The following is a 26287-nucleotide window of genomic DNA, read 5'->3' on the forward strand; positions in this document are numbered from 1 at the left end:
GGACAAGCAGGCTATTCGATACTCAGAGCTGATCGGGTAGATAAGCATGGTGGGAGTCTAGCAATCATTTTCAGAAATAACCTGTCAGTTTCTGGTTCCTTAGCTGGAAGTAGCCCTGACTATGAAGTTCTATCATTCCGGATCATATTAAGCAAAAACAATACTTTTAAAGGCCTTTTGGTATATAGGCCCCCAAGCCCAAGAAATACGTTTGTGAATTCCATAAGCCCTTTTATTGAATCCAGTATTAATGCAGCTGATTACTCGGTATTGTGGGATTTAAATTTTCACGTGGAGAAATTTGAGGACCGTGATACAGCTTCCTTAGTTGACACTATGGCTAGTTTTGCCTTGAGACAGTTAGCCGGGCATGCTACCCACGCAGCGGGTCATATCTTAGATGGCATATTTACATCAAACCAGATGGTGAAGGTCTTAGAAGTACTGCCTATTCTCTGGTCAGACCATAAAGCAATAATATTCACAGATAGCACTTCCCAGCACTCTTCGAGACTTCAAAACCCCAGTGCAGTAACTAAAGGTCGTGACTGGAGGAATATTGACCCCCTTGCACTACAAATATCCTTATCCAGCTCAAAGCTCAACCTGACCACAAATGCAAATACGTTTTTTTTATCCTCGGATTAAAGGAGTGGTCGATCCTTTCGCTCCTGAAAAGACCTTTTCTACTAGGCGGAAAACTCCATCAGAGCCTTAGTTCACTGACAGATTGAAAGTTCAGAAACAAATCTGTAGAAGGAAGGAGAGGCAGTGGAAAGCAAATTACGATTCATCAGAAAAGACAAAATATGCACAGTCAATTTCTGTCTATAAAAAATTAATAATGGAGGAGAAAAGCGAGTACTTGTCGGCAAGATTTCTGAAAGCGAAGAATTCTAGTAAAGAGCTCTTCCAGACTGTAAAAAGTTTAGCCAAAATATCAGAGCCCTCTAGCACTGACAGCAGTGAAAAACTCTGTAACTCCCTTGCTCATTTCTTTAAGGGCAAAGTGGAGTATAAATCTTTCATGAACAGCGACTTAAACAAAAATAGAAACCAGACAGATGTCACAGCACCTTCCCTATCCAATTTTCTTGTTTCCTTTTCCCCACCAAATGTAGAACAGATTACTCAGCTGGTTAGGACATCCAAATCTGGGACTCCATCTGATCCATGCATTCCAAAAATACTTCACCTTGGGTCTGAAATTATTAGTAAACAACTGGTGGCTGTATTCAAGGAGATCATTAGCTCAGGTGCTTTTCATGATGTTTGGAAAATAGCCTCAATTCTCCCACTCATGTAAAAACCTAATTTAGACCCCGCTGAACCCAGTAGTTATAGACCAATCTCTAGACTACTTTTCCCGGCAAATGTGTTAGAAAACGTGCTAAATATACAAATTAAGTCATTTATTTTTTCCAATGAATTATTAGATCCATCTCAATATGGGTTCCAGGAGGGACATAGTACTAAGACAGCTCTGGTCATGGCCTCTGAAGAACTAAGATCAATTTTGGACTTAGGACGTAAGGCCACCTTGATTCTGTTGGATCTGTCGGCGGCCTTCGACACGGTGAAATACTGGTCAGCAGGTTATCAGAGTTAGGGATAAAAGGCACAGTGTTTAAGCTGGTTAAATCTTTCCTATCTAATAGGGTTCAGTCAATATAGATGGGAGCTTTTTCGTCTTATCAATTCAGACTACTGTGTGGGGTACCTGAGGGCTCGTCATTAAGCCCTCAACTTTTCAACCTCTATGTTATCCCTCTGGCCAAAATTATTAGGGAGTTCGGCTTCTCAGCTGTCTCTTACGCTGATGATTCTCAGTTTATAGTGTCAGTCTCTAGTAATCTGGAAGAAACTGCAGATCGATTTAACCATTGTATGACCCAGGTAAATCAGTGGATGGGTTCCAACTGTTTAAAACTCAAAGGTGGAAAAACAGAGGAGCTCCTGTTGGGTACAGATACCCGCTTCGGGTAACCTAAATGGTGGCCATCTTCTCTGGGCGATCTTCCAGCCCCAGTGAAGAAGGTGAAAAACGTAAGTTTCATCTTCGATGATAAACTGACTTTTAAAGATCAGATCAGTACTCTTACCTCTACAATTCTTTTCATTTTAAAGATAATTTGAAAAATTCGCCCTTTTATACCTCTTGATATCCAAAAGACACTATGTGACAGCATTAGCCCTTTCCAGACTGGATTATGGAAATGCTCTTTATGTGAATAGCCAAAAACAGCATCCACAAAGGTTACAGCGGCTCCAAAATGCAGCAGCTCGCTTGTTGCTGGATATTCCAATATATCTGCCAGTTGCCCATGGTCTAAGATCACAGCACTGGCTCCCAGTTTGAAAAAGGATCAAATTCAAATCCCAATGTTTAGCATATAAGGCACTTTAACGTGCCGGTCCACATTATTTGAAGAATTATCTGATCTGGTACTCACCTTCTAGAAACTTAAGGTCTTCTCACAGCAAACCTTTGCAGAACCCTAGATTTAAAAAAGCACATTGGGGTGGAAGAAGTTTCATCTTGGGAACTGTTAAAACATGGAACTCGTTCCCGGCAGACATAAAGAACAGTACAACTTTATTATCATTCAGAAAATCGCTGAAAACATGGCCCTTTGTCAAGTAAAATTATCACTGTCTTTCTCATCTGCAAATTTCCGATTGTCACTGGCAACAGCGGCCAGACTCCAATGGGCATTCGAGCGCTATACAAATTTTCTAATCAAATCAATTCAACCGTAAGCTCGACTGAAGGTCTGTTGTTGGCCAGCAAGACTGAATGCTCCCGTAAGAAGTGAGGATTGAAAACTGCTAGGGTGCCTCACCGCATGTCGCAATCTGTCATGTCGTAGAACTCGGCAGGTGAAAGCAGACACACACCACTACTCCTCCTCCCCCATTCTCCAGTCACTTCCCTTTCCTCCTTTCATCCACACCCTCTTACTCCTATTAAGGCTGGACAGGTCTCCTGACAAGGTCCTCTGCCAGAGCTACAATCTGCACTGCTAATGCTGCCTTGTTACACCCATTCTACATATATAACATGTATTAACTGCCTGCAATGAAAAATTATTTTGGCACCGTGTTTATTTTAACTTTCAGCACAAAAACTTTCTTGTACATAGAACTTTTTTGCCCCAACCTTTTTCGTGCTTAAATCTCACCCACAGTGTGTACCTTTGCTCCAGAGCCGGGCTCTAAAATTATAGAGAGGTGCCTTGTGTGTCTCTACATCAGGCACCTACCCTTTTTACTTGTGCTCCTAACACAGTCTACATATGGTGATGAAGGTGTAGGCTGGTCATCCAAAGAATTAAAAGTGAAACTTACAGCAGGCATTTTTTAATACAATTGTTTTATTTCAAATCACATTTTCTAAAGTATAAACTAGGCCCAAAGAGTATCATTCATGGTGCTGCTGAGCAATCACAGATTTTTTTTTAATGTAGTACAATTAAAATCGTTGACATTTTGAGGAAGCACATACATTTAGTATGAAATTAGGAAGACGGAAATGCACATCATATATTTAGGAGATGATCAAGGATTTAGGTTCAAGGGCTCTAAAGTTTTCAGTTTGTATATGTGTGACATTTCACAATTTTAGGGGAGCTTATGTGTGACATTTTCATGCATGTGATACACCCTGAAGGACATCCTATCCTCATCAGTAACACGGTCCCAGTTGTTCTTCGATACCACTCACATGTATGTCTGAGAAGAGGACTGCACCCCTGTTTCTTAATATTCCTAAACATCTTCCACAGCAACCTATTCAGTAGTTCTATGTTCCAAGAACTTTACAGAGGCATGAGTGCAGACCCCTTATTGCCACTGCCTCCCAACCTACAGATGCCTTACTGTAGAGTGCCGACTTACCCACAGTACCATACTGCAGTGACCCCTACAGCTCTCAACATCTAACCCCCCAGAGATGTTAGTGTCTGAACTACACTGGCACCCAAAAACTAGCATCTTATTGCAAAGCCCTGTGTGAGGTTCCTAATTCTTTAAGCACAGGAGTCACTGGCCTCAGATACCCTGCAAAGTCCCCTGAAAGCAATCCACCCTATTTCACCCTGTCCCATTTGTTACACTTGTAGCAAGCCTGGTTTTTATCTAACAATGCTTATTTCCTGGGACTGCAGTATAAACCTATATACCTCAAAACAAAATGGGAAACCAGAAATTGCAAGCCTCAAACTGTGCAAAGTCACCACTTACTGAACGTGTTTCTCATAACAGGCCTGTTTGGCAGTTATACCAACACATCCCCGCTATCCCCTTTTCAAACTACACAAATCCTTGCCCAACATCATTGATATAGTACGGCCAGGATCCCATGTGAACTGTACACCAATTGTATCAGGCAAATCTATAGACAGATGCAATAAATGATATAAAATAGACTGATAGGAGAAAGAGGAAATCCATTTCTTACTGTAAGAAGGCTTCTTAGGTGACCTTTACAAAGATTATAAATGTAATTTCTTGCAAAAAAATAGATATTTCTCTTTTGGGTTTGAAGCTTAAGACCAAAATTTCAATGTTGTCTGGCTCACTTTCTTACACTATTCTTTAACAATAACATAGGACCAAAGCTGTCACCACATTTATGCCAAGTGGCTCCTTCTCACACATACCTGTGGCTAGTCTTGTGTTTTTAATCCATACCATTTAACCTGCTGGTGCTTTACAGTCCATGCTTATAATGGATCTTCAGAGCTCATTGTGCAGTTACAGTGAAGCAACAAATCCCGGAATACAAACTGATGGGACTTAAAAGTAATGACTTGCTTTCCCCCATTACAAGTGGAAACATGACTGCTCTGTCACAGAAGCATTGTGTTTTTTACATAACAATAAAGGAAAGCTAAACTGTTGCTCTTCTTTGTCGTTGCATTTCTGGTCACATTTCTCTGGATCTCTGGCTGTAGCCTGAGCTTTTGTGTTTGCAGTTAGGTCCACGGAGTGGACTCAAGCAGATGGTGTCTGGTGCTCCCACACCTATGAGAAAGGGCAACATGTATTCAGTGACTGAGCTCTGTGGCTAAAAGGACCTGCCCTGCTCTTGCTGCATTGCAGCTGATAATAGCCTGGGGAGCGGTTCAAGTGGTGAACTGCTCATGCACATCTCTCAAGAGCACCAATGTCTGTACCGGCACCACATCATCACCTCCTCATTTGTCTTCCTCTCACAGTCCTTATATATGAGTTTACCTCCACTCATGCAGAATCTAATCACTAAACTTGACTTTCCTTCCCAATCCAAAAGGGCCCCCATATCGTAGTTTATGAGCACATCACTTCCTGGGAAGGACTCCCTATTTTTATCATTCTGCACCGGTTGCAAACTTGTCTTTAGTAATTACTTTTTTTTTTGGTTTCAGGTCTGCTGGGCGGTTTCTATCTTTTTTTTACTGCGATCACAAGCATGGACTGGGACAATGTGGTCATGAGAGGAGTGTGGATATGCTGGGCTGCCGGATGCTTCCTCATAGTGATTGCGGTGAGCACTCTCTTCCTTTTTCCTTTTGTTGGGCACTGTTATTTTTTCCTGCTGTTGGGTCACGGTCCCTGAATTTGGGGCTCTCAGGATGCGTCCCGGTGGGGTTTTTCTGGCGGTGTCGTGAGGCGCTAGGCACTCGCTTGATTTTGTCATGGTGTCCAGCAGCCAGGAGGCTTGGGCGTCACAGCACGTCTGCCTTACCCTCATTATGGCATGGGGGGCATGTTCTGGGTCCCACCCGCTCTATTTCAGGTTTTATTTTTCACGTAGGGCTGTTGCTTAATTTCTGTGGTGCCCTACCAATCTGTCTGCCTTTATATTTGGTGTGGGCACATTGCTCACACTTGGCGGGGTATCATGCTCTCAGCAGGGTGGCCAGTATGTCCCATTGGCCCTGTTGTATAGGTCTGGGACTCTTTTTTCTGGGGTTTGGATTCAATTCCTGCTGTTTCTCTGGTTTATGTTACAATTTGCAGGGCTGACACATTGTGTTTTCTTTGTGGTGCTGCTTCTCTTTTTGCTGGGTCTGTATGTGTCATGCTTCCTCCTGCGGTGGCTGGGCCATCCGCTGGGGTGGCTGTAGCCCCTGCTCTCCAGGGCCTCATGCTGCGCCTGTTGGGTTGTGTTTTGTGCTTGGGAAGGGGCGCCTCCTGCGATGGTTCCTCGTTCGGAACCTTCTGTGGTGAGGGTGGGTCGTTATGGTCCTTAGGGTCCATTTCTGCAAGGCCCTGGTTTGTCCGTTATTGGATTTGCTATGATGGTGCTGCCTGCTCTTGCTTTCTTTTCTCCATTTGTCAGACTCTGCTGGCCCTTCCTCTGGGTAGTTTGGTCTGGATCTGATGGCAGGTGGTTCTCTTTTGCTGTGCTCAAGTTTCTGTGGTTCCCACTCCTCTGCTGGGCATGGGAGCAGGGTGTTTGGCCCGCTGTGATTCTGTTGGGGGGCTTGTTGATTCTCCTGGGTGCACCATATTTTACTGCTTGTGATTTGTCCTTCCTGCTTCGCTGTACATCCCTGATGAACATCTCCTCCTCTTTGCTGGGTGCCTTGGTGGGCCGGGCCCACTTGGTTCTTTGTCTGCATATTTCCCTTCCTCCTTTTGACTCAGGGTAGGGGAACCTGATTCTCCAGGCCGCCATGCTGCGGTCTCTTCGGGTGTGGGGGTTCTTTTGCCCCAATCTGTCTTGAGGGGTGGGGGCTACTTGCATGGGTTAGGGATTCAGCAGTTCATGTATGCCATTACTTTGGCTTCTGCTTTGCTCCTGAGGTTAGTGCTCCAGCCCCATAGTTCCGCTGCTCCTAGTTTCCCGTCAGTGAATGTAGTTTTCTGGGATGTGTTTTTGTGTGCATATTCTACTAACCCTCATTTCGGTCCCTTGGACCTTTCCATTCTTTTTTTTTTTTTTTTTTTGAAACCGTTTATTACAGTATCCAAAAGATATACAAAGATGGGCCTACAACCTTCAGGCCGCCGCTAGCAAACAGTAAGAGCATATAATACAATCAGTAAACACACGCTGCGGCGTGAGAGAGATCACAGGAGTTGAAAGAAGCGTTGGCAGCCACACCGTCCGGACCCCCACATGATGGTTTCATTTTTATATAAGAAACGAAAAACAAATCCACAAGGCAGCCAATAGTCAAAGCAGCAGCATGAGCTCCCCTGGGGAGGACCCTACCGATCCACAGGAATAGCGGGGGGGGAGATAGGTCGGGACGGAGACAAAGTGAACTCAATGCCCAGAACCAGGGAGACAAGCAGACTAAGGAGACGGGGCCAGTGACAGATCAGGCGTCAGCGGCGGGGTACAAATTCCGCCACGGTAGGTGTTCCAGGGGCCCCACACTTTCACCCACCTCCCAGGCTTACCTCTCGCAACATACACTACCTTTTCCCGAAACATACACCAATCCATGTTGTCCTTCCACGCCGAGACCGTTGGCAACCTCTGGGAACCCCACAATTGTGCAATATCACGCTTGGCCACCATATATCCCAGAGTCACCCACCACGTCTGCGGCACTGAATAGTCGGTCGGCTCTCACACATTTAGCACACATCTCCTCACCTCGGGAAGCAGCGTCACATGCGTGACCGCCTGCAACACCGCATGCACACCACGCCAGAATCGCGCCACCTCCGGGCATTCCCACAAAATATGGAGGAAGGTCCCTGAAGAACCACACCCACGCTTACACAACCCGTCCACGGCATAGCCCATACGCATCAGACCCGTCCCCGTAACATAGACCCTATGGAGTATCTTGAGCTGGACGAAGTGAAGGCGAGCCGGTATGGCCACCTCTTTCGGGGATGCCACCGCAGACACCCAGTCCTCGTCATCCAGCTCCAATCCACCAGCCCCCCACGCCTCACGAAGGCTAGTCAGCAGTCCCGAGCGATCATTGATGAGCTTTTTGTAAATTAATGAAATCGTGCCGTCCGGTACATGCCCATCCAGCACTCTATCTTCCAGAGGGGAGTACTCCGGGATGGAGGCAACATCCGGGAATACGGAGCACAACGCGTGACGGACCTGTATATATCGAAAGTACTCCCTGTCCTGCAACTGGAATTCCGTCTGCAGCACCTCGAATGTTTTGAATCCCCCCCTCGTCCAGAGATCGCCCACCTTGCTGATGCCTATCATGTCCCACTTCTCAAAGCCCTTCGAGGTCCACAGGGAGCCCAGCCGCTCAGATGCATACAGTGGCGTCGCCCGGGTCAACCGATCCTTCCACCCCATCGCCAAGTTTGCCGCGTGCCACACCCGTACCGCGACCCGCGTAGGGCCCGTCAGACGTGCGTCGAGCGACCTAGAATAAAGCGCCCGACTATAGTCGCCACCCGGCAGTAACAGTTTATCCATTTCAAAGGCCGGGTTAAGAGCGGGCCCATAAAGGCCGTGGTTTATCGCAGCCAGCTGGGAGGCCCAGTAATACCGTTGGATGTCTGGGAGGGCGACCCCCCCATCGTACCACGGGAGCGTCAGCTTCGCAAGGGCGATACGCGGCCTACCCTCCCAGAACAGGCGTCGCTGCAGACTCTCCACCTCGCGAAAGTAGCGCGCCGGGACAACGTCCATCGTGTTCTGTAAAGCGTATAGGAAACGTGGCAGCGACATCATCTTAAACAATGCCGCACGGCCGAGTGGTGAGAGCGGCAAGCGCCTCCAACGCGCCACGTCATCCTTCAGGCGCTGGAGGGGGGGAGCAAGTTCTGTTGATATCGGGCCTCAGCGTCCAGGGTAATGAAGATACCCAGGTACTTAAATCCCTGCGGAGCGATCTGGATAGGACAACCCCGCGGAAGGATAGGAGCCTCCCCGGAAGGGACATACACACAAGATTTAGCCCAGTTGATGACTAAGCCGGAATTGCGGCCAAATGAGTGCAAAACATCAACTAGCACAATCAGTGATTTACGCGGGGAAGCAAGGTATAAAAGAATATCGTCAGCTTAAAGAGATACGCGATCCTCATACTCGGGGGTCCATCGGAGACCACGGATAGAAGGGTGCCACCGCAGCCACTCCGCCAGGGGCTCCAAGGCAAGCGCGAAGAGGAGCGGTGATAACGGGCAGCCCTGCCGCGTGCCCCTGCCCAGCTCAAACGGAGCCGACACTCTACCGTTCACCGCCACCTGCGCCAGCGGTCCGGAGTACAACAATTTCACCCAACCACTGAATCCCGGGCCAAAACCAAACTTCGCCAGTGTCGCCCAAATATATGGCCACTCAAGCGTGTCGAACGCCATAGTGGCGTCCAAGGACGCCAAAATGGCCGGCTCTCGTATGAACGGGACCCACGCGAGCACCCCATGCAAACGCCGCAGGTTGAGCGCGGTGTTGCGATGAGGGATAAAGCCGGACTGATCCTGGTGAATCAGATCGCACACCACGCCAACCAGCCGATTAGCCAGCACCTTGGCGAGAATTTTGGGTTCCGCATTCAGCAGCGAAATGGGCCTGTAGGACGTGACCCGATCCCGCTGCCTCCCCTCCTTATGAATAACCACGATAGTGGCCAGACGCTGGTCCAGCGGGAGGGAACCCGCCGAGCGGGCCGCGAGGAACATAGCACAGAGATGCGGCGCCAGCGTATCCGGTCGTAGTTTATACAATTCGATGGGAAGGCCATTAGGACCCATGGCCTTGCCGGAGGCGACCGAGCGTATGGCGAGGGCAATCTCCTCAGATGTTGGGGTCGCGTCCAACAACACTTTATCCTCCTCCGAAAGGGAAGGCAGCGCAATGTCTTTAAGTAAGGCATGGGAGTCCTCTTCCGAGCGGGAAGATACCGGGGAGTACACCCCACGGAAATATTCTGCAAAGCAATCAACAATTTCTCCTGGGTCAGTGACACACACACCATCCAATTTCTCAATCGACGGGACAACTCGACTCGCTCTCTCCTTTTTATCCAGCCACGCAATCAGTTTACCAGCCTTATCACCCACATCATACAGTCTCCCCTGTTGTTCTCTACTGAGGCCCCTGGCTGCCTCCGTGACGAGGGCCCTGTAGTCCGCCTGCTTGAGTCGGAGAGCATGCAATTTGTCCTCCGTCACCCCACACTCCAAATCACCCTCCAACTCAGTTATCTCAGTTTCAACACGGGTCACCTCCTCCCGCTCACGCCTCCGGGAATGGGAAATAAGGGATAGGGCCTCCCCCCGGAGTACCGTCTTAAACGCCTCCCACAGAGAGACCGCAGACGACACAGACCCCACATTGTCCTCAAAATATCGCTTAAGGGATTTAACCAAATCTGTGCGAATTGTGGGGTCACGCAGGTACCAGGGATTAATCGGGACCACCCTCCCCTCCCCCCTCGGGACAATGTCGAAGTGCAACAGGAGCGGGGAGTGGTCTGAAATACCCCACGGCAAATGTCGTACCTCCCCAACCCTCCAAGCCTGTGCCGCTGGCATTAAGACATAATCAAGCCTCGAAAGACTGCCATGAGCCCCGGAATGAAAGGTGTACTGTATCTGCGTAGGGTGTTTCAACCGCCAACAATCCACCAGCCCCAAGGTGTCCAAGAGGCCGGACAACCACGCTTGGGCACGGGGGAGATCCCTAGGGGGGTGACGATCCTCAGTCCCGGAAACCACAGCGTTAAAATCCCCCCCAACCACTAGAATCCCCTCCGGAAGGCCAAGGAGGAGGCGCCCCAGATCCGCAAAAGTAGTCGTTTGCAACCCTGGCGGGACATAAACAGAGACGAAAACAATCACTCTACCCTCCAATCTACCCACCAGAACCGTGTACCGTCCCTTGTCATCATGGAGCACCTCATCAACTTCCAACGGGAGCGAGGTCTTAGCCATAATGCCCACACCCCTCGAACCAGACGTGAAGCCCGAGTGGGCCATAAGGCGATAGCCCCGTCTGTTCATGGCACGAAAGGAGTTTCCAATAAGGTGTGTTTCCTGCAGAAAGACTACATCAGGTGAAATTCGTTTTAGGAACTGCAGGACCACCCCCCGTTTTATCCTGTCCCCCAGTCCGTTAACATTCCAGGACAAAAGACTCAGTCCCCTACCCCCCATCATAGCCGAATTCGATCAATCGCCCCCCAGAGAGCACTTTAGGAATAGCACAACAATACTTTTGCCTTGTGGTACAAATAAACAATACCCAACCCCAACCCAACAGCCCCAACAAAACTCCCCCCTCCCTGCACCCCTGCATGAGCCCAGACAGCCCCCCCAACTTGCAGTGTGCCTGTCGCCCCTATGTAATTTAAACTACTAAGACTCCCTAGAGGAGGAAGGAGAACCCCCTCGAGACCCCGCACAACCTCCAATGGAGGGGAGACAAGACACAACAGACAAAAGACCCTAAGCTTGGCCGAAAGTGGCATAATCCGGAGTGAGCCCCCGTGTCAGTACCTCAGACCCGGTCCAGTGGGCACTCTCCTCCCGCTGCCCCCCCCCCCATCATCCTGACCATGACCCCCAGACAAAGTGTCCAGCCAGTCCCCGGCCGTTTCAGGACGGTCAAAAAAGTGAGTGCGACCATCCACCTCCACCCGCAGCCTGGCCGGGAAGAGCATGGCGTATTTTAAGTTCATGCCTCGAAGCCGCCGCTTGACGCCCAGGAAACTCAGTCTCTGCTTCTGGACCGCCTGGGTGAAATCGGGATAAAAGTTCACCTCCATGTTCTCCAGCTTAATCGGCCCTTGCAGTCTGGAAGCTTGCAAAATCCCATCCCTGTCCCGAAAGTTGAAAATACTGGCAATAAGAGGCCGCGGAGGGGCTCCGACCTTTGGTCTGCCTCCGGGAACTCTATGGGCCCTCTCCACGGCAAAGAATTTACTCAGTCCTCGAGGCTGGAGATGGGTAGTGATCAGGTCCTTCACAAAGAGATCCGCCGCCGACTCCTCCCGTCCCTCGGGTACTCCGATGATACGGATATTATTCCTCCGGGCCCGGCTCTCGGAGTCCTCCAGGCGCCGATCCATGAGCGCACTTGCCTGACGGAGCCGGTGCACCTCCGTTTGAAGGGCCGCCACCTCAGTCGTGAGGCCCGACGCGGTGTGGGCCAAAGAGTCGACCCGGTCATTAGTCTTAGAGAGATCAGCTCTCACAAGGTTGACATCAATGAGGACCGCGTCGAGTTTGTGTGCCAAAGTGTCGAATTGTTGGCCCACTGAGGCCTTCATCTCAGCAATGGCGCCCATGACGTCTTGCAAAGTCAGATCCGTAGGCAAATCCGGGGCATCCGGGGGGCACTCGGAGGACTTGTGCGATCCGCCGGGAGACCCCTTCGGGAGGGTGTAGCGGTCCATGATGTTGGCCTGATGTGCAGTGCCACGCCGGGTCGACTTGGCCTTCAACCGATCCCCATCCTGCTTCGTTGCCATCGTCGCGTGCCTCGCACTCGCACCAGCCACGCAGTGGAGAGCAAGCAATCAAGGCCGAGAGCCCCGGGGGCCACCCCAGGACGGCAGAGCGGGTCACCGCAGGCAGGCAGGCAGGGTCTCCCAGCGAGGCCACCCCAACACAGAGAAGCGCCGTGATCCCACTTGCGATAATGGCAAGGGGACTCAAAAGCGAAAGTGAAAGTGTGGGGTACGCGACTCGCCAGGCCCAGCCCGCTGTTGTTGTTCACTTCGCCACTGGGTCGCCCCCAAACTCGAATCCGGGGTCAGGAGAGAAGTAGGCCGCAAACTTCAGTCGGTGCTCACTCCGGTACCCGGGGTCCGATTCGAGAACGGAAAACGGGTACCACCTCGGCTCAGGCTCACCGACACAGTCCCCTCAACCGATGCAGGATGAAGACAGGATAAACGTAGGAGGTTGCGGAGGTCCTCGGGAGCCTCGCACCTACGCGGCCATCTTGGTTGCGCGCTAGGCTCCTCCCCCGACCTTTCCATTCTTGATTCCTAGGCTGTGGACGCGAGTGCCCGGCTCTCTTCCCATCCATGTGGCCTTCATGGTCTCTTGTTTGGGCTGCTTGCATTGTGTGAACTGGGCTTTTTCGGGCACCTTTCCCTCTGAGGGGAGTTGCCTCACTGCTGGCGGGACTTGCTGCTGGTGTTTCTGTTCCACTTTTCATGGCCAGTTGGCGGCTGGGGTGTTCCACCCTGTTCAGACCCTCAGTAGGTAATTCGGTTCTCCCTCTTGTGTTATTCCAGTGGGTGTCTCCAACTGTTCTGCCTCTCTTACAGACTAGCGGTTTTTCGCCCTGCATCTGTCTCATGGATATCTGCTTCCAGGTCTGGGTTCTTCTGTCTCGTCTCCTGTGCTGCTGTTTCGCCATCCAGGTCCCCTCTTTCGGATCCTGCCCTGCGGGCTGGCATCCACCCCCATGGTGTTCTCCATGCCTTGGCTCCATAGAGGGTTTTTTTTGCATTCTGTGGGGTCCGGCTCTTCCCTTCTATGGAGGTGCCTGCATTGTTGCTGGGGTCCGGCTTCTTGCTGTGCCTGGTTCTTCTCTTCCTTGGGGCCTGCTTCGGGTTGGTCTTGGGGTGGTCTTTGGATTGGTGGCATGTTGTGTTCGTCTCTGTTCCCTTTGGCCCTCTCTCCCTCATCGCCCCTCTGATTCTGCAGGGCCATGGATCACCTTTCTGGGGTGTTGTCCTCTATGTCAGCCTTCTTTCCTGGGGTGGAGGTTACGTCTCTCTCCTCATGTTCACTGTTTTCTCTGGCTTTGTTCCCCTTGTCTCAAGAATGCCTGTCTCTGGTCCAGTGGCTCTTTGTTCCAGCGGGGCTCTCCTGTTCTGGTGGGCTCCGCTCCTTTGTCCAGGGTTTTTGTTTTGATGCCGGTTCTGGTGGCTTAGTGGCCTACGGCGTCCCCTGAGGGGCCTGTGTTTGTCCTCTTGGGCACTGTTTCTGCTCCTGGCAGGTTCACCCAGCTTTCCTCCTCCTGAGGTCACTATACTGTGTTGCAGCCCCCGGAGGCCTGTGGGTGTGCTAGGGCTGTGTGATTGCACATTTTATGTTCTTAGGGGTGCTGACCTGGGGATGTTCACTGCTTGGGGGCGGCGGTGCCCAGTGGCATTGCTTTCTTTTCCTCTTAGTTGCGGCTGGAGGCTGCCCCTTGCTCATGGCGGGTGTGTCTGCCTGATGACCCTGCTTGTCAGCTCTTTGGCAGGGCGTCTGTGCCTTTCCCTGCTTCTATTTCCTGGTTGATTTGCCTCTGGGTGGCTTCCCCTCTCCTGGCTGTCAGCTGTCATTTTTCCGGGGTGTCTGTCTGGTCCTTCTGCTGCCCTGTGGCTATGTTTACCTTCCACTGTGTAGGTGTGTCTGGCTTGATGGTCTGTCCGTCCTTTTTAGTTTTAGTATCCTTTGCCTGGCTTTGTTCCCTGCTGAGCGGCAGCCCTTCTGCCTCTCTCTTTTGTTGTCTGGTCCCTCCTTGCATGCTTCAGCAGTGGTTTCTCTGGCTGTTCACTGTTTGAAGCTTGCGGTTAGTCTCTTGTGCACAGTCCATCTTGGACCATGGATGGTCTTTGGCTGTTGCTGCTCTGCTCCGGCTTTCACGGCTGTCGTCTCCCTTTGCGGCTTATTGACGTTCTGAGTGGTCTTTTTCTGTCTGGTGTCGTATTGTGGATTATTCTCTTCCTCTTGGTTCCTCCAGCGGTGTTTCTCTTTTAAATGGTTTTGGCTGTCTCTGCCCTTTGTGGTGTGTGAGCGGTGATTTGTCTTCGCATGGGGCTGGTGTTTTGTCTGTGCCCTCTGGAAGCTCACTTGCTGCGGAGTTGTTTATTCAGCATCCTGTTGTTCCTTCTGCATTGCAGCTTTGGGACATGCCTTTAGTTCTGCTGGTCTTCCGGGGTGCTCTTTGGGGCTTTTGGGGTTGACCGCCTTCCTGCTTATTTCGGCCATGGCTGTTCTGGTGGCGTTTTTTTCTAGAAGGCAGATTGGAGAGTTTGGGGCATTGTTTGTTCTGCCCTCCTTTGCTTCGGCTTTTCCAGCCGTTGTGGTGCTTAGTCCTTGTCTGACTTTTCTCCCTGCCAGTGGTGTCCTCTTTGCCTTTGGGCTCTGGTGTGGTTTTGCCTTCCTGTTGTCTGTTCCTTGGTTTCCTCCCTGACTGTGTGTTATGCTCTTTCTCCGTCTTTGTGACACACTGCTGTGTTTCGCACGTCGGGAGCTTTGTCGGTCTTCCTGGGTCTCGCGCTGGGGGTTTCATGGCTTCTCTCCATTCCTTATCCCTTTGATTGCATTGGCCTTCTCCTGTCTTCTGCTTTGGATGGCCTTCGTGTCCCAGCGTTTTTTCCATGGGTGTGTTGCGGCATCCGGGGCAGAGTTTGCCAGAGTTTTTTCATCTCATTGGGCGCTGCACCTCACTATTCCCTTTGGATGGTGGTGTGCCCTCTGGTTTTTGGAACTTTTGTTTTGGGTCCAGCGGGTTCTCCTGCAGTGCCATCTTCTCAGGGTCATTGTTTCTGTCTCTTGTTTTGCTTTTTTATGGTGTATTGTTCAAAATCTGTTTTTTTGGCTTGGGTATGTACTCATATGTAAAGACTGTGAAAAGAAGACGGACGAGGAGGTAATGCCTGGTTACTTATTGGTAATATTAATTACTCCGAGTCCAGGTCTGCCTTGTCACAGTCCTTAGTTCCCCCACCTCTCGCTGCTGTTGCACTGATATCTTTCTGTGCTTTGTTATTTCAGGGAGTCCTTCCCAAGAAGTGATGCACTTATACCCTTGGGTATGGGGCCATCTTGGAATGGGAAGGAAAAGTCAAGTTTGGCGATTAGGTTCTGCATGAATGGAAGTAAACTCATACGTAAGGCTGTGACGAGGAACATGTGGACTCAGAGTAATGAATATTACCAGTAACCGGTCACCAGTGCCGCACAGAGGTGCACAGTCCGAGTCACAGGAGAGTGAATCTGCGCTGTGCACTAGCATGTCCACAGCTGTGGAGGCGAGCTGCCCTATCACAGCAGAATCTGGTGCATGCGGAACGGACCACCTAGTGACCTGGCAGCCTCCTCCCATGTAATTGCCCTTCTGGTGCATGGAGCAGGACACCAGTCAGTGCTTACAGCGAGTCTGTGTCTTTTATCAGAAGGAGCATGTGTGTCTGGGGTCTTGGACGGACGTGCAATGCTTACTTTGGTGTTGGGTATATGCTCCTAAAAACACCCTCTATGGTTGATGGAAACTGACATGTAAGGAGAGGGCAGGCTGGACTGCTGGGCAAATAAAACTCTTTGCTTCAGCAAGGACCCAGAATTAGCAATTCATGCTGTGAGCTTAATTAATTTGTGTGAGCATTCTGAGATCACACAGTCATGGATGGAAATTCGAATTGCTACAATGCTTTATTCTCACTTGTGATGAGTGACACTTGGCAGGGCTGAGTGGAACGAATCAGTGGATTTAGGAGTGAGGGATCCACTAGTAATTTGAACACTGTTTGCATAGCGAGGCGTGGAGGATAAATGAGGTAGAGGTTGACTCAATGAAACATCAAGAACAGTTCAGGAGGCTCCTCTGCATCCTCTAAATCGTAAAACTACCCCTCAGCTCACCCACAAATTCCAGCATTTTCTTAGTGCAATTCTTCTCCACAATAAGTCTACATAGAATCATATTAACATAACACAAGAGAGGATGTAACATATTTTTAAACTACATTTTTACAGTATTTTACAGAAAATCACATTTGATTGGAGGGCATGAGAAGATGTATGGTTTGCACCCTCGTTGGACTTAATACTCTGAGAGTTCTTCTTTCATCCACTTTCTTATTTTGGAAGCAACACCGAACAACTTCAGAAATTTTATAATATACAGAACTACCATTTTCTCAGCCTCTTCGCGTATTTTTTTTTTCTCTTCTTTATGAATTTTATACTTTTCTTCTAAATTTCTATCACGTTTGAATTTCAAATTGTTCTCTTTTTCATCAACTCCTTTCTCATTTAATATTATTTCTATCTTGATGCCTTCCTCACTTTTAGTCCACAAAGCTGTTTCCTCTGTGTAAGCAGTGGAGGCCATTTGGATATCATGATGACACTCAGCTGTACTCTCCCTCAAACCTCTGCATCTTTCTAGTTCCTTCATCAGTTGTTCTTCCTTTGCCTTCATTGCTTTATACAGTTTTTCAATTTCCTTCTGATACTGGTGCTCAATCATATCTTTCTCCGATTCTAGTTTTATTGTATTTTCCATTCTTAGCTCCTCAATTTTCTCTTGCAGCATCTTCTCGGCTTCACCATACATTTCATTTGTGTAGCATGTCCCACTGTTCTGCTCCACCATTCTATCAACCACAGTGAGAAGCGTGCTGACCTGCATCTCTCGTTCCTCTGAGGATGCTCTGTTATTAAATGCACAGTACCTGTTGCCACACATTTCGACCAGCTTCTTGAGGTGCCTGTTACTTCCATTGCTCAAGAAATCTTCCATGGACCTATTGCCTAAGTCATCTTTGCGTGTAAACAATACAATCATGTAGCTCACGGCTTGCTCTCCAAAGGCATCTTGAATTCGTTTGATTGTTTCCATTTCTTCTTCTGTGTATCGACCAATCTTTACCACCAGGACAATGGCATGAGGGCCCGGAGAGGAGATGGTCACACATTTGCTGATCTCTTGCAGAATCTGCTCTTCACTGAGCTCTGTGTCAAAGAAGCCTGGTGTATCAACAACTACAACATTTCTTCCGTTCAACTTCACTGTCTCTTTCCGACAGGTCTTGTCCACCGATGTTGAACAAGCTCTTGCGCTAAATTTCTTTTCACCCAGGATGGTGTTTCCTGTTGCACTTTTACCGACTCCAGTTTTGCCCACAAGAACTATTCGCAGTTCTGATGCTCCAGTGTATCGGCCATCCTTCCTTCGATCTAACAAAAAAAATTATAATGAAACAATGGTGATTGCATCATGAAACAATGGTGATTGTAACAGTACACTTAAAAATACTTATTAAAGACCGTTGTATGTCGTTACAACGCATTCCGTTGTAACGCATGCCTTTACCACGCATGCGTTACAACAGAATGCTTTTTCAACGCATAACCTTTACCACGAATATTCCTTCACCACGCATACCTTTACAACGATTTTCGTTTCTTTCCATTTCATCTCAAACGACGCCGATTGTCTGCACTTCCCGACGTGACATCAGGTGAGTTATTTTGGGGGGGGGAGACCCCCCCACCCCCCTTTTTTCCCCACTCTTTTTTATTTTTGGGGGGAGACCCCCCAAGCCCCCTTTTTCTAGTTTTAGCCTTTACCACACATGCCTTTACTACATATCTCGTAGTAAAGGTATGCGTGGTAAAGGCTTTTGTGGTAACCACACATGCGTTTTAATGCATGCGTGGTTAAGGTTTGCGTGGAAACGGCTGTGTTCTAGTGGCCGTTTCCCATTAAAGACAGATGCTAGTTCATTGGCAGATCTCGATATGAAATGACAAACAATGGGAGTGTTCAGAAAAATGTTCATAATTTTGAAAGCCGCTTGTTTGAGTTTGAACCGAACCTTTGTTTAACTTGTATATCTGTGTCAAAGGAAGCAATGTAAATCGGGTACCTTTGTCGTACTCCAGTATAGTTAAGGAATTGGTCAAGTGCTCTTATGGAAATCAAGAGCACTTCTGGCAGGCCAGTGCAAAGTCAAGTAGAAAAGCAACAGTTATAACTGTTTTTTCATGTGTACCCCAGGGTGTTGCTTTGTAACCATTTTGTTGCAAAAGTGGAAATGCGTTTCTACTGGTAAAAACGTGCATGCATGATCTTGGTATCCAGCATTACTTACCGTGAACAGATCTACTTGCTTCTTCTCCGGAACTGCCAGAAGTATCTGACTAAGGAGTGGGAAACAAAATAGGATTCACTTACAAGAAAGTTAATACACTTTAGGTTACTCAGCAGTGGCATTGGATTCTAATGTGTAACATCTTTACAATCTCATATTATGCTGAAGAAAACTTTCTGAACGAAGATAATCTCCTGTACCAATGTCTTGAGTTTGTGGCACCAAATCGTTAGTATAGGGCAACCTTTGAGGGCGACCTGCCAACATACTGAGTTTTAAATCTCGTCCCTCAAAAATATCAATTCAAAACATTCTGTACAATAATATCTTGGAAATTATTATATATACATTAATTCAAATTTACTATGTATTGTCAGGGTACACAGATGTGAAGTTAAGAATTGCATATGCATTTAAAGATATCAGACAGCACCAAACAAACCAATGACACACAAATGTATTCCTTTCTCAGTTACGTATGGTTATTGTTGAAGTATCAGCGGAAAAGGTGGTTTCATCAAAATAATCTTAAATATTTATCCCTTCACGTGTTTTATCACTAACACCAGTCATTGCCCCGAGGCAATCTTGTTTATATGTTAAATCCAAATTTATTTTCCTGTATTTGTTCCCAGTTGCCTATGCCTAAAATATCGTAATACAAATTGTTACAAGTATATTCTTCTAAATCAAGGTTGCGTTACTTTCGTGTACATCCAGTTTATGTCAGCCAGTGCCGGAAAATAAGGGGGACAAATGCAAAAGGGGGTCACAACAGATCCTGGTTCCGGCAGCAATTTTTGGGCCGGATCTGGAATCTGGCTGACCCAGGGAAATATGCTGAATTTGTGCGGGCATAGTTTTATGACACTGGGACATAATTCAGCAGCACCTAACACGTTATCTTCATTCTGTTCGAAGCAGCGCCATGCAGGCACTGAGGGTGCTTTCTCGTTAGGTCTCGCCTGACCCAGCGCATGCGCTGGTCTGGCGAGACTTATTGAGAGGGCTCCAAAAAGTGCTACCAGGCCAGCCTAGAGCTACAGTGCATGTGTGCAGGTGCACGTGCCGCGCTTTACCGCGATTACTTTCACTTTCGCGGCCGCTTTGATGTTTGATCGCGATCACTTTCACTTTTGCGGCCGCACGACCGCTTGGCATAGCCAATAGGTCTTGCTTTTGGGACCTTATAAGTATTTAGTTATGCAACTGTTGCATGGCTAAACACTTATAAGGTCCCAAAGGCGAGACCTGTTGGCTATGCCAATGCTTGTTTTTGTTTCCAGCCGGGACTGATTTAAAGGGCCATCATTCCTTCTTTCCTTCAAGTATCATCCTGGCTGGGGGCCATCTGGAGTTGACTACTTAGATGTCAATGCAATGGAAGGAACCAAGTCACACAGGTTATTAATTTATAGGTACCTTGGAGAAAATATGGGGCATATCTACAAGGAAATTGCGGAGCATGGCTCAGTGGCAGATTTTGCAGCACTGCTTAATTTAAAAAATGCAGGGATGCACCGTATTTATAATACGGTGCACCCCTGTGTTTTCCCTAGCGCTGGCACTTCAAATAGCTGCCTAGTGCCGACATAGACACCCTTGCACAATAGTGCAAGGGTGCCTGCGTTGCAGGGGATGATTGTTTCTACACGTACACAATCAATGGTGATTTGCTACTTCTATGTGTGCTGCATTCTGCCGCACACATAGAAGTTGGAAATCGTCATTATGGTTTATGTGCAGAAATGGACACCTTCCTGCACATAAACATTCATTAAAGGCCTTCTGCTCTTTCTATGTGTGCTGCAGAATGCAGCACACATAGAAAAGCAAAAACAAGGAGAAACAAATGTATTGCTCCTCACCGCGCCAATGTAATGACTGCTTTTGCATGATATTAGCTATTGGCGCCACCTCATATTAACAGATCTTTGTAAATCTGGGGCAGCGTCAAAAAGTAATGGGTGTTTTCTGTGGAACACCCATAACAAAACCAATTGCAAGCCCCTTTCACACAGAAAACTGTGTGAAAGGTACCATATTTACAAAGTAGAGTTAAGCCATGCAAAGTGGCTTAACGCCACTTTGCAAATATGGTGCAGTGCATTGCACCACCGGAACATTGTAAAAAGTGACTTCTGGTGGCTCAGTCCCCTTGTAAATATGCCCCAATGTCTTGAAGGTAGGGTTTTGGCTTTGTTCATAATCCCCCCCATCGTGAGGCGATCTGCATGCAATGTAAGAATGTAAGATTTATTTGCCTTGTATGAGTAAATATTCAAATAATGATTTAAATGGCAACTACTTGTTTATTTTTTTATTTAGTCCTTTATAAGGACAAGTCATTCCAGTGCAGGATGTCAGAGCGCTTTACTTCATGCTCAGTAAATCATACAAGTGTGTGAATCAATTTACAGGAGATTAAGACAAAGAGGGTTATAAGGTGTAGGAATGGCAAATCAGCCGTACTTGTAGACAATATATGTTAAGAGTGAATGGTCTGAAGAAACACAAAGGCAGGATATTAGACGTAACTCATCAATTGGACCTGTCTGTATTAGCAAAAAATATTAACTCTGAGAGGAGCCCTTCTTTTCAATCTAAGAATAACAACATATTGACAACAAAACAATATGGATCCAAACCCATGACTAATGAATAAATTAGTTTTGGACATGGCTTTTTGGCAGGGTTACCCCAAACTTTTGTTTTTCTCCTCCTCTTTTTCTGACCGAATTTGTTCTGGCTTTAGGACTCTGAGCACTTTATCACTGCTGACCAGTGCTAAAGTGCATGTGCTCTGTACCTAAAATGTGATGATAATTGGTTTATTAATGATAAGCATATTTGGTTTACTTATAAGTCAGTAGTAATGTGTGCTATCTGTGCCTAGGGCCTATAAATCAAATGCTAATAGTGGGCCTGCAGCACTGGTTGTGCCACCCACATAAATAGCCTTTTAACCATGTCTCAGGCCTGTACCTGGAAAGCCTGTGTGTGCAGTTTTAAATTGCCATATCGACCTGACAAGTTCACCCACTTGCCAGGCCCAAACCTTCTCTGTTATTACATATTGGTCATCCCTAGAGTAGGCCCTTGAGAGCCCATGGGCAGGGTGCAGTGTACTCGAAAGGTAGGACATGTACTTTTAAGTTTCACATGTCCTGGAAGTTAAATGCTCTTAAATTCGTATTTCACTAATGCTAGGCCTATCTCTCCCATAGGATAACATTGGAGCTGCCTTGTAACCTTTTACAAGTGTAACTTTCAGTTGGGAAAAGATAGCAAAAGTAAGTTTGTTGTCTCTGGACTCAATTTAAAAACACAAATTTTCGCAAATTTGGTTTTTATATTGCAGGTCTGATAGTGCTACTTTTAGAAAGATGTAATCTTATTACTTAACCCCTTTAGTGCCTTCTGTCTGTCTTTAGATTACACATCTGGGCTGGGCGACAGCTGGCTTCCTGCCTTAAATCTAGACTGACGCATACAAAGGATGGTTAGGTGTGCCTAAGTGGTCATCTGCATGTTGATAGGTCTGCCTGAGTAGGATGTGTGGGAGGGGCTGACACTTCTACCTGAAAGGGCTCGGTCCTGTCCACACACAATGGGCAGCATGCCCACTGTTGTGAGTCTGGAGCCAGGGCAGGGTTGAGTGCACTACAAAGGCCTTTCTTTGAAGGCTCCCTACTTCAAAGGAGTAAAACGGGTATAAGAACTGGACCTCTGACACCATGTACTAAGTTCACTTTTGGGACCTGAGGAGACTCTGCCAAGAAGCGGAGCTGTGCTGCGGGAGGAACTGCCACCCTGCTAACTGCTTTGCTGTGTTGTCTTGCTGATGGTTGTTCTGTAGGAGGGACTGCCACTTTGCTACTTGATATGCAGTGTTAGCCTGCTGCCTGCTGTCTCTTGCCAGGCAGTAAGAAAGACTGAACCATATCTCTAAAACCTCTAGAAATAGCTTTAGTAACTCCAAGGGCTTGTTTGCTTGCCCCTGGGCCATCAGAGACTTAATTTTTATCTACACTGCTACCAGACTCTGCCATCCGTGAGTTCGGAAAATGAGCCCTGCAAAGATTGGAGCTTGACACTTCCAAAGGCACTGACTCCTACTTGGACTGCCAGCGTAGTCCAACACTACATTCACTAAGACCAACACTTGCACCGATCTGCAGTTATGCTCTGTACTTGGGGCTCCATGAACCTTGGAACCCATGATTCATTCCAAGTGGCGGAGGTACCTGGACGAAGAAACAGCACATTGATAAAGGGCACCACATTCCTTTTCCTTGGATTGCCGGGGAACACCTACACCAGGGGAGTCCAGATCAACAGCAGTGCGTTGCACCTGAGGCCCACCTTCCTTTCCCTGCATATTGCCTGGGCAACAACAATGCTGAGCAGTTACCAAACATGGGGCCCTGAACCTGAGGCTGACACCTCGCCAGTGAAATGTACTGTGTGCACCTGGGGCCTCTGAGGTGCCTTCGGTCACCCTGCGTGCTATTGCGGGTGGCTGAAATCCCTTAAACTGCACCGGTCCTGAGAGACTTGGTGCTATTCTCAGTTCTGATGCCTGGTGCACTCTGTGGAACATATGAACTGTGACGAGACATATCTATTGATTCCCCTCACCCCCGCCCCCGAGGTGTGTGCCAGGGAAACCTACTAATTATGCTTGATTTAAACACTGTGGTTATTGTTATGCTTTTGCAAAGCATATCTTGAGATTCCTAAATGGGATTTATGGCATTTGGTCTTGTTTTAAAGAGTAAAGGAAATACTATTTCTCTAACTCTATGTGGAGTCTTTTTGTGATGTTTTCACTCTACTACTGTGTGCTGCACAAATACTTTACACATTGCCTCTTTAGTTTAGCCTGACTACTCTGTGCCAAGCTACCAGTGGGTGAGTGCAGATTTACAAGCCCCCTGTGCCTCTTTGCGGCGCCAATGCGGCACTTTTTTTGATGCAACGGCAGCGCAGACAATGCGGCCTATTTACAACTTGATGCATCTAGGGAGATGAGTCACGTTGTAAAGCCCTGCGTCACATTATACCAGCGTCAGGTATAATGTATGCAGGGTGGGCGTTCCCACGCAGGAAGGCCTCGTAAAAGTGATGCAGTGAAATCCACAAGATTTCGCTGTGCCACTTTTAGGACGCTACTGTGTCAAAACCTTACACCTGCTTGAAGCAGGCGTTAGGAGAGACGCAGTATAGTAAGTATAGGCCTCAAAATACATTGCTGGAGTTGCGTTGTGCTTACAACACAACTCCAGCAATGTGTGACTTTTGGGCCAACAAATGCGTCAGATTTTCTGATGCATCTGTTAATCCTTGCACCAAAGGCACTGTATTATGCAGCCTATCCGTGGTGGTGCAAGGACATTTTATGCTGGTGCAAGGGAATTGACGCATCTATACAGATGCGTCACTTCCTTGTAAATCTGCACCACAGTGCCTACTTCACTTACCCGGACTAGTGTGGTGGTTCCTGCCTGGCCTGGGTGTATACCTCAGCTAACCTGGAACCCCATTTCAAACAATTAGTAATCCATGCAGCTCCTTGAGGACAATAAATAGCTCACTGTGCTATATTAGAAGGTTTGCAACTTATGAACTGGAATTAACAAAATTATTTCAGTGTCAATTGCAGTAGCCCAGTTATCTATTCACATAAAATACAAATCTGTGATCTGCATGTTACACAATGTATTTTACAGCTGGAAAATTATTACTCTATGCTACTTTAAGTCACAATTGTGATTTGACAAAATACAGAACTTTTCTAGAATTGCATTGACCATCAGAGTTATCTTACCGCTGTTATACTATTATAAATCCCTCAAAATTGCTTGCCAGACAAATATCTCTGCAGCAGATGTCTTAACCCTGTAAGATATTTTAAAATGCAACCTCTTTGTGACCACTTAAATAAGCTAGAACTGATTTGATGTCAAATTTGTCCTTATTGCCAATTCCTCTGCAGTAGATTTGTTTCTGATAAATGTATACATTGACAGTCCAACTCGAGTTTTAAGCTCCACCCCTCTTGACTCCACCCCTTTCCGTCTGGCACACCTTCACTGCTCAGCTTATGGATTCCCTGAGTCATTTTCTTTTCCTATTTCAGCACTGATGTCAGTAGTTAGATTGATATTGTAACATGCGTGATTGGTGTATCAGACACACTGCGACAATACACTTTTGACTATCACACTCCTGCGATTTTGACCCTTGATAGCATGCAGAAAATCAGAAAACGAACTTGTGTGTGTGCAAAATGTACTTTGTGCATACAACTCAGCCTCGTCAAAGGCTTATGTTTGAAAGCATAGCAAAACCAAAGGGGATGATGGACGGAGTGTTGAACATTGCAAGCACTCACCCCCAGTCAACTAATCTGGGTTTAATCCATCATCATTCTTTAGCTCACTCCGCCACCCCAATTCAGACATGGACATATGCAAATCAGTCTGACCCTGTGCCTAATGGGAACAGTCCAGCCCGAACTGCCAAGCCATGTCTTCCCTGGACCAGAAACAAGCATCCTGGGACCTGTTTCTGGCTAATCAGCCATCATCAGCCAGGCTAGCTTGAATCCAGTGGCAAAGGAGCAAGGGACCTATGCCTGGGCATACCCTGCCAACTTAGGGCAAACAAAGCAAAACCAAAGTGGATGATGGACGGAGTGTAGAACATTGCAAGCACTCACCCCCAGTCAACTGATCTGGGTTTATCCATCATCATTCTTTAGCTCACGCCGCCACCCCACTTCAGACCTGGCCATATGCACTTCAGTCTGACCCTGTGCCTCATGGGAATAGTCCAGCCCGAACTGCCAAGCCATGTCTTCCCTGGACCGGAAACAAGAATCCTGGGACCGGTTTCTGGCTAATCAGCCGTCATCAGCCAGGCTAGCTTGAATCCAGTAGCAAAGTGAGCAAGGGACCCACGTCTGGGCATACCCTACCAACTTAGGGCAAACAAAGCAAAACCAAAGTCATTGAGCATTCCGTCCATCATGTGTTGCAGTTACACTTTTCACCTTAAGTGGGACGGGTATGCCCAGACGTAGATGTAATTTATGTGGTCTTGTCTTTGTCGGTCAGGAGTAGTTGCTTGAGAGTCTGCAATGAGATCTCCCCAATAAAATCTTTTCGCACTCCCATCACAGACTTAATACAAAACCCTGGAGTGAATATTTTAAAGGCTTCCCACTCTACTAAGGGGGACAAGGCAGTGCCTTCATTTTCAGTAAAATAAGATTAATTATAGTTAGAATGGGATTGGTAAAATACTGCATCCTCAAGCACTGAAGTCTGCAGGCGTCAGGCCAGGATCAGTGCTGGCTGCCATCCCCAAGCCATATATTTACTCATGAAGCTCTAATGGTATCGCCAATAAAACAAAGCATGGAGTTAAAATGTTTCTACATTAACCCCTGTTGGGTTTTTGGGCTTCCTAAATCATCTAAGAAAGCTCTAATGCAGATTACTCTGGAAAGAAACAGGGAACTATATAGC

At 47.6% G+C, this 26287-nt stretch overlaps 1 protein-coding gene across 1 annotated transcript in view; it reads right to left on the reverse strand.

The window, feature by feature from the left end:
- Positions 1-16286: 16286 nt before the first annotated feature.
- Positions 16287-26287, reverse strand: part of LOC146796128 (uncharacterized) — a 237040-nt gene continuing 227039 nt past the window's right edge. The window contains exons 5-6 of the mRNA XM_085628506.1: positions 18753-18801; positions 16287-17835 (exon numbers count right to left, since the gene is read on the reverse strand). Of these exons, the coding sequence (XP_085484632.1) occupies positions 16697-17835; positions 18753-18801 (1188 nt within the window). The 3' untranslated portion in view covers positions 16287-16696. The remainder of the gene's footprint in view (positions 17836-18752; positions 18802-26287) is intronic.

This window comes from Triturus cristatus, chromosome 10 (assembly GCF_964204655.1).
Source record: "Triturus cristatus chromosome 10, aTriCri1.1, whole genome shotgun sequence".
NCBI lineage: Eukaryota > Metazoa > Chordata > Amphibia > Caudata > Salamandridae > Triturus > Triturus cristatus.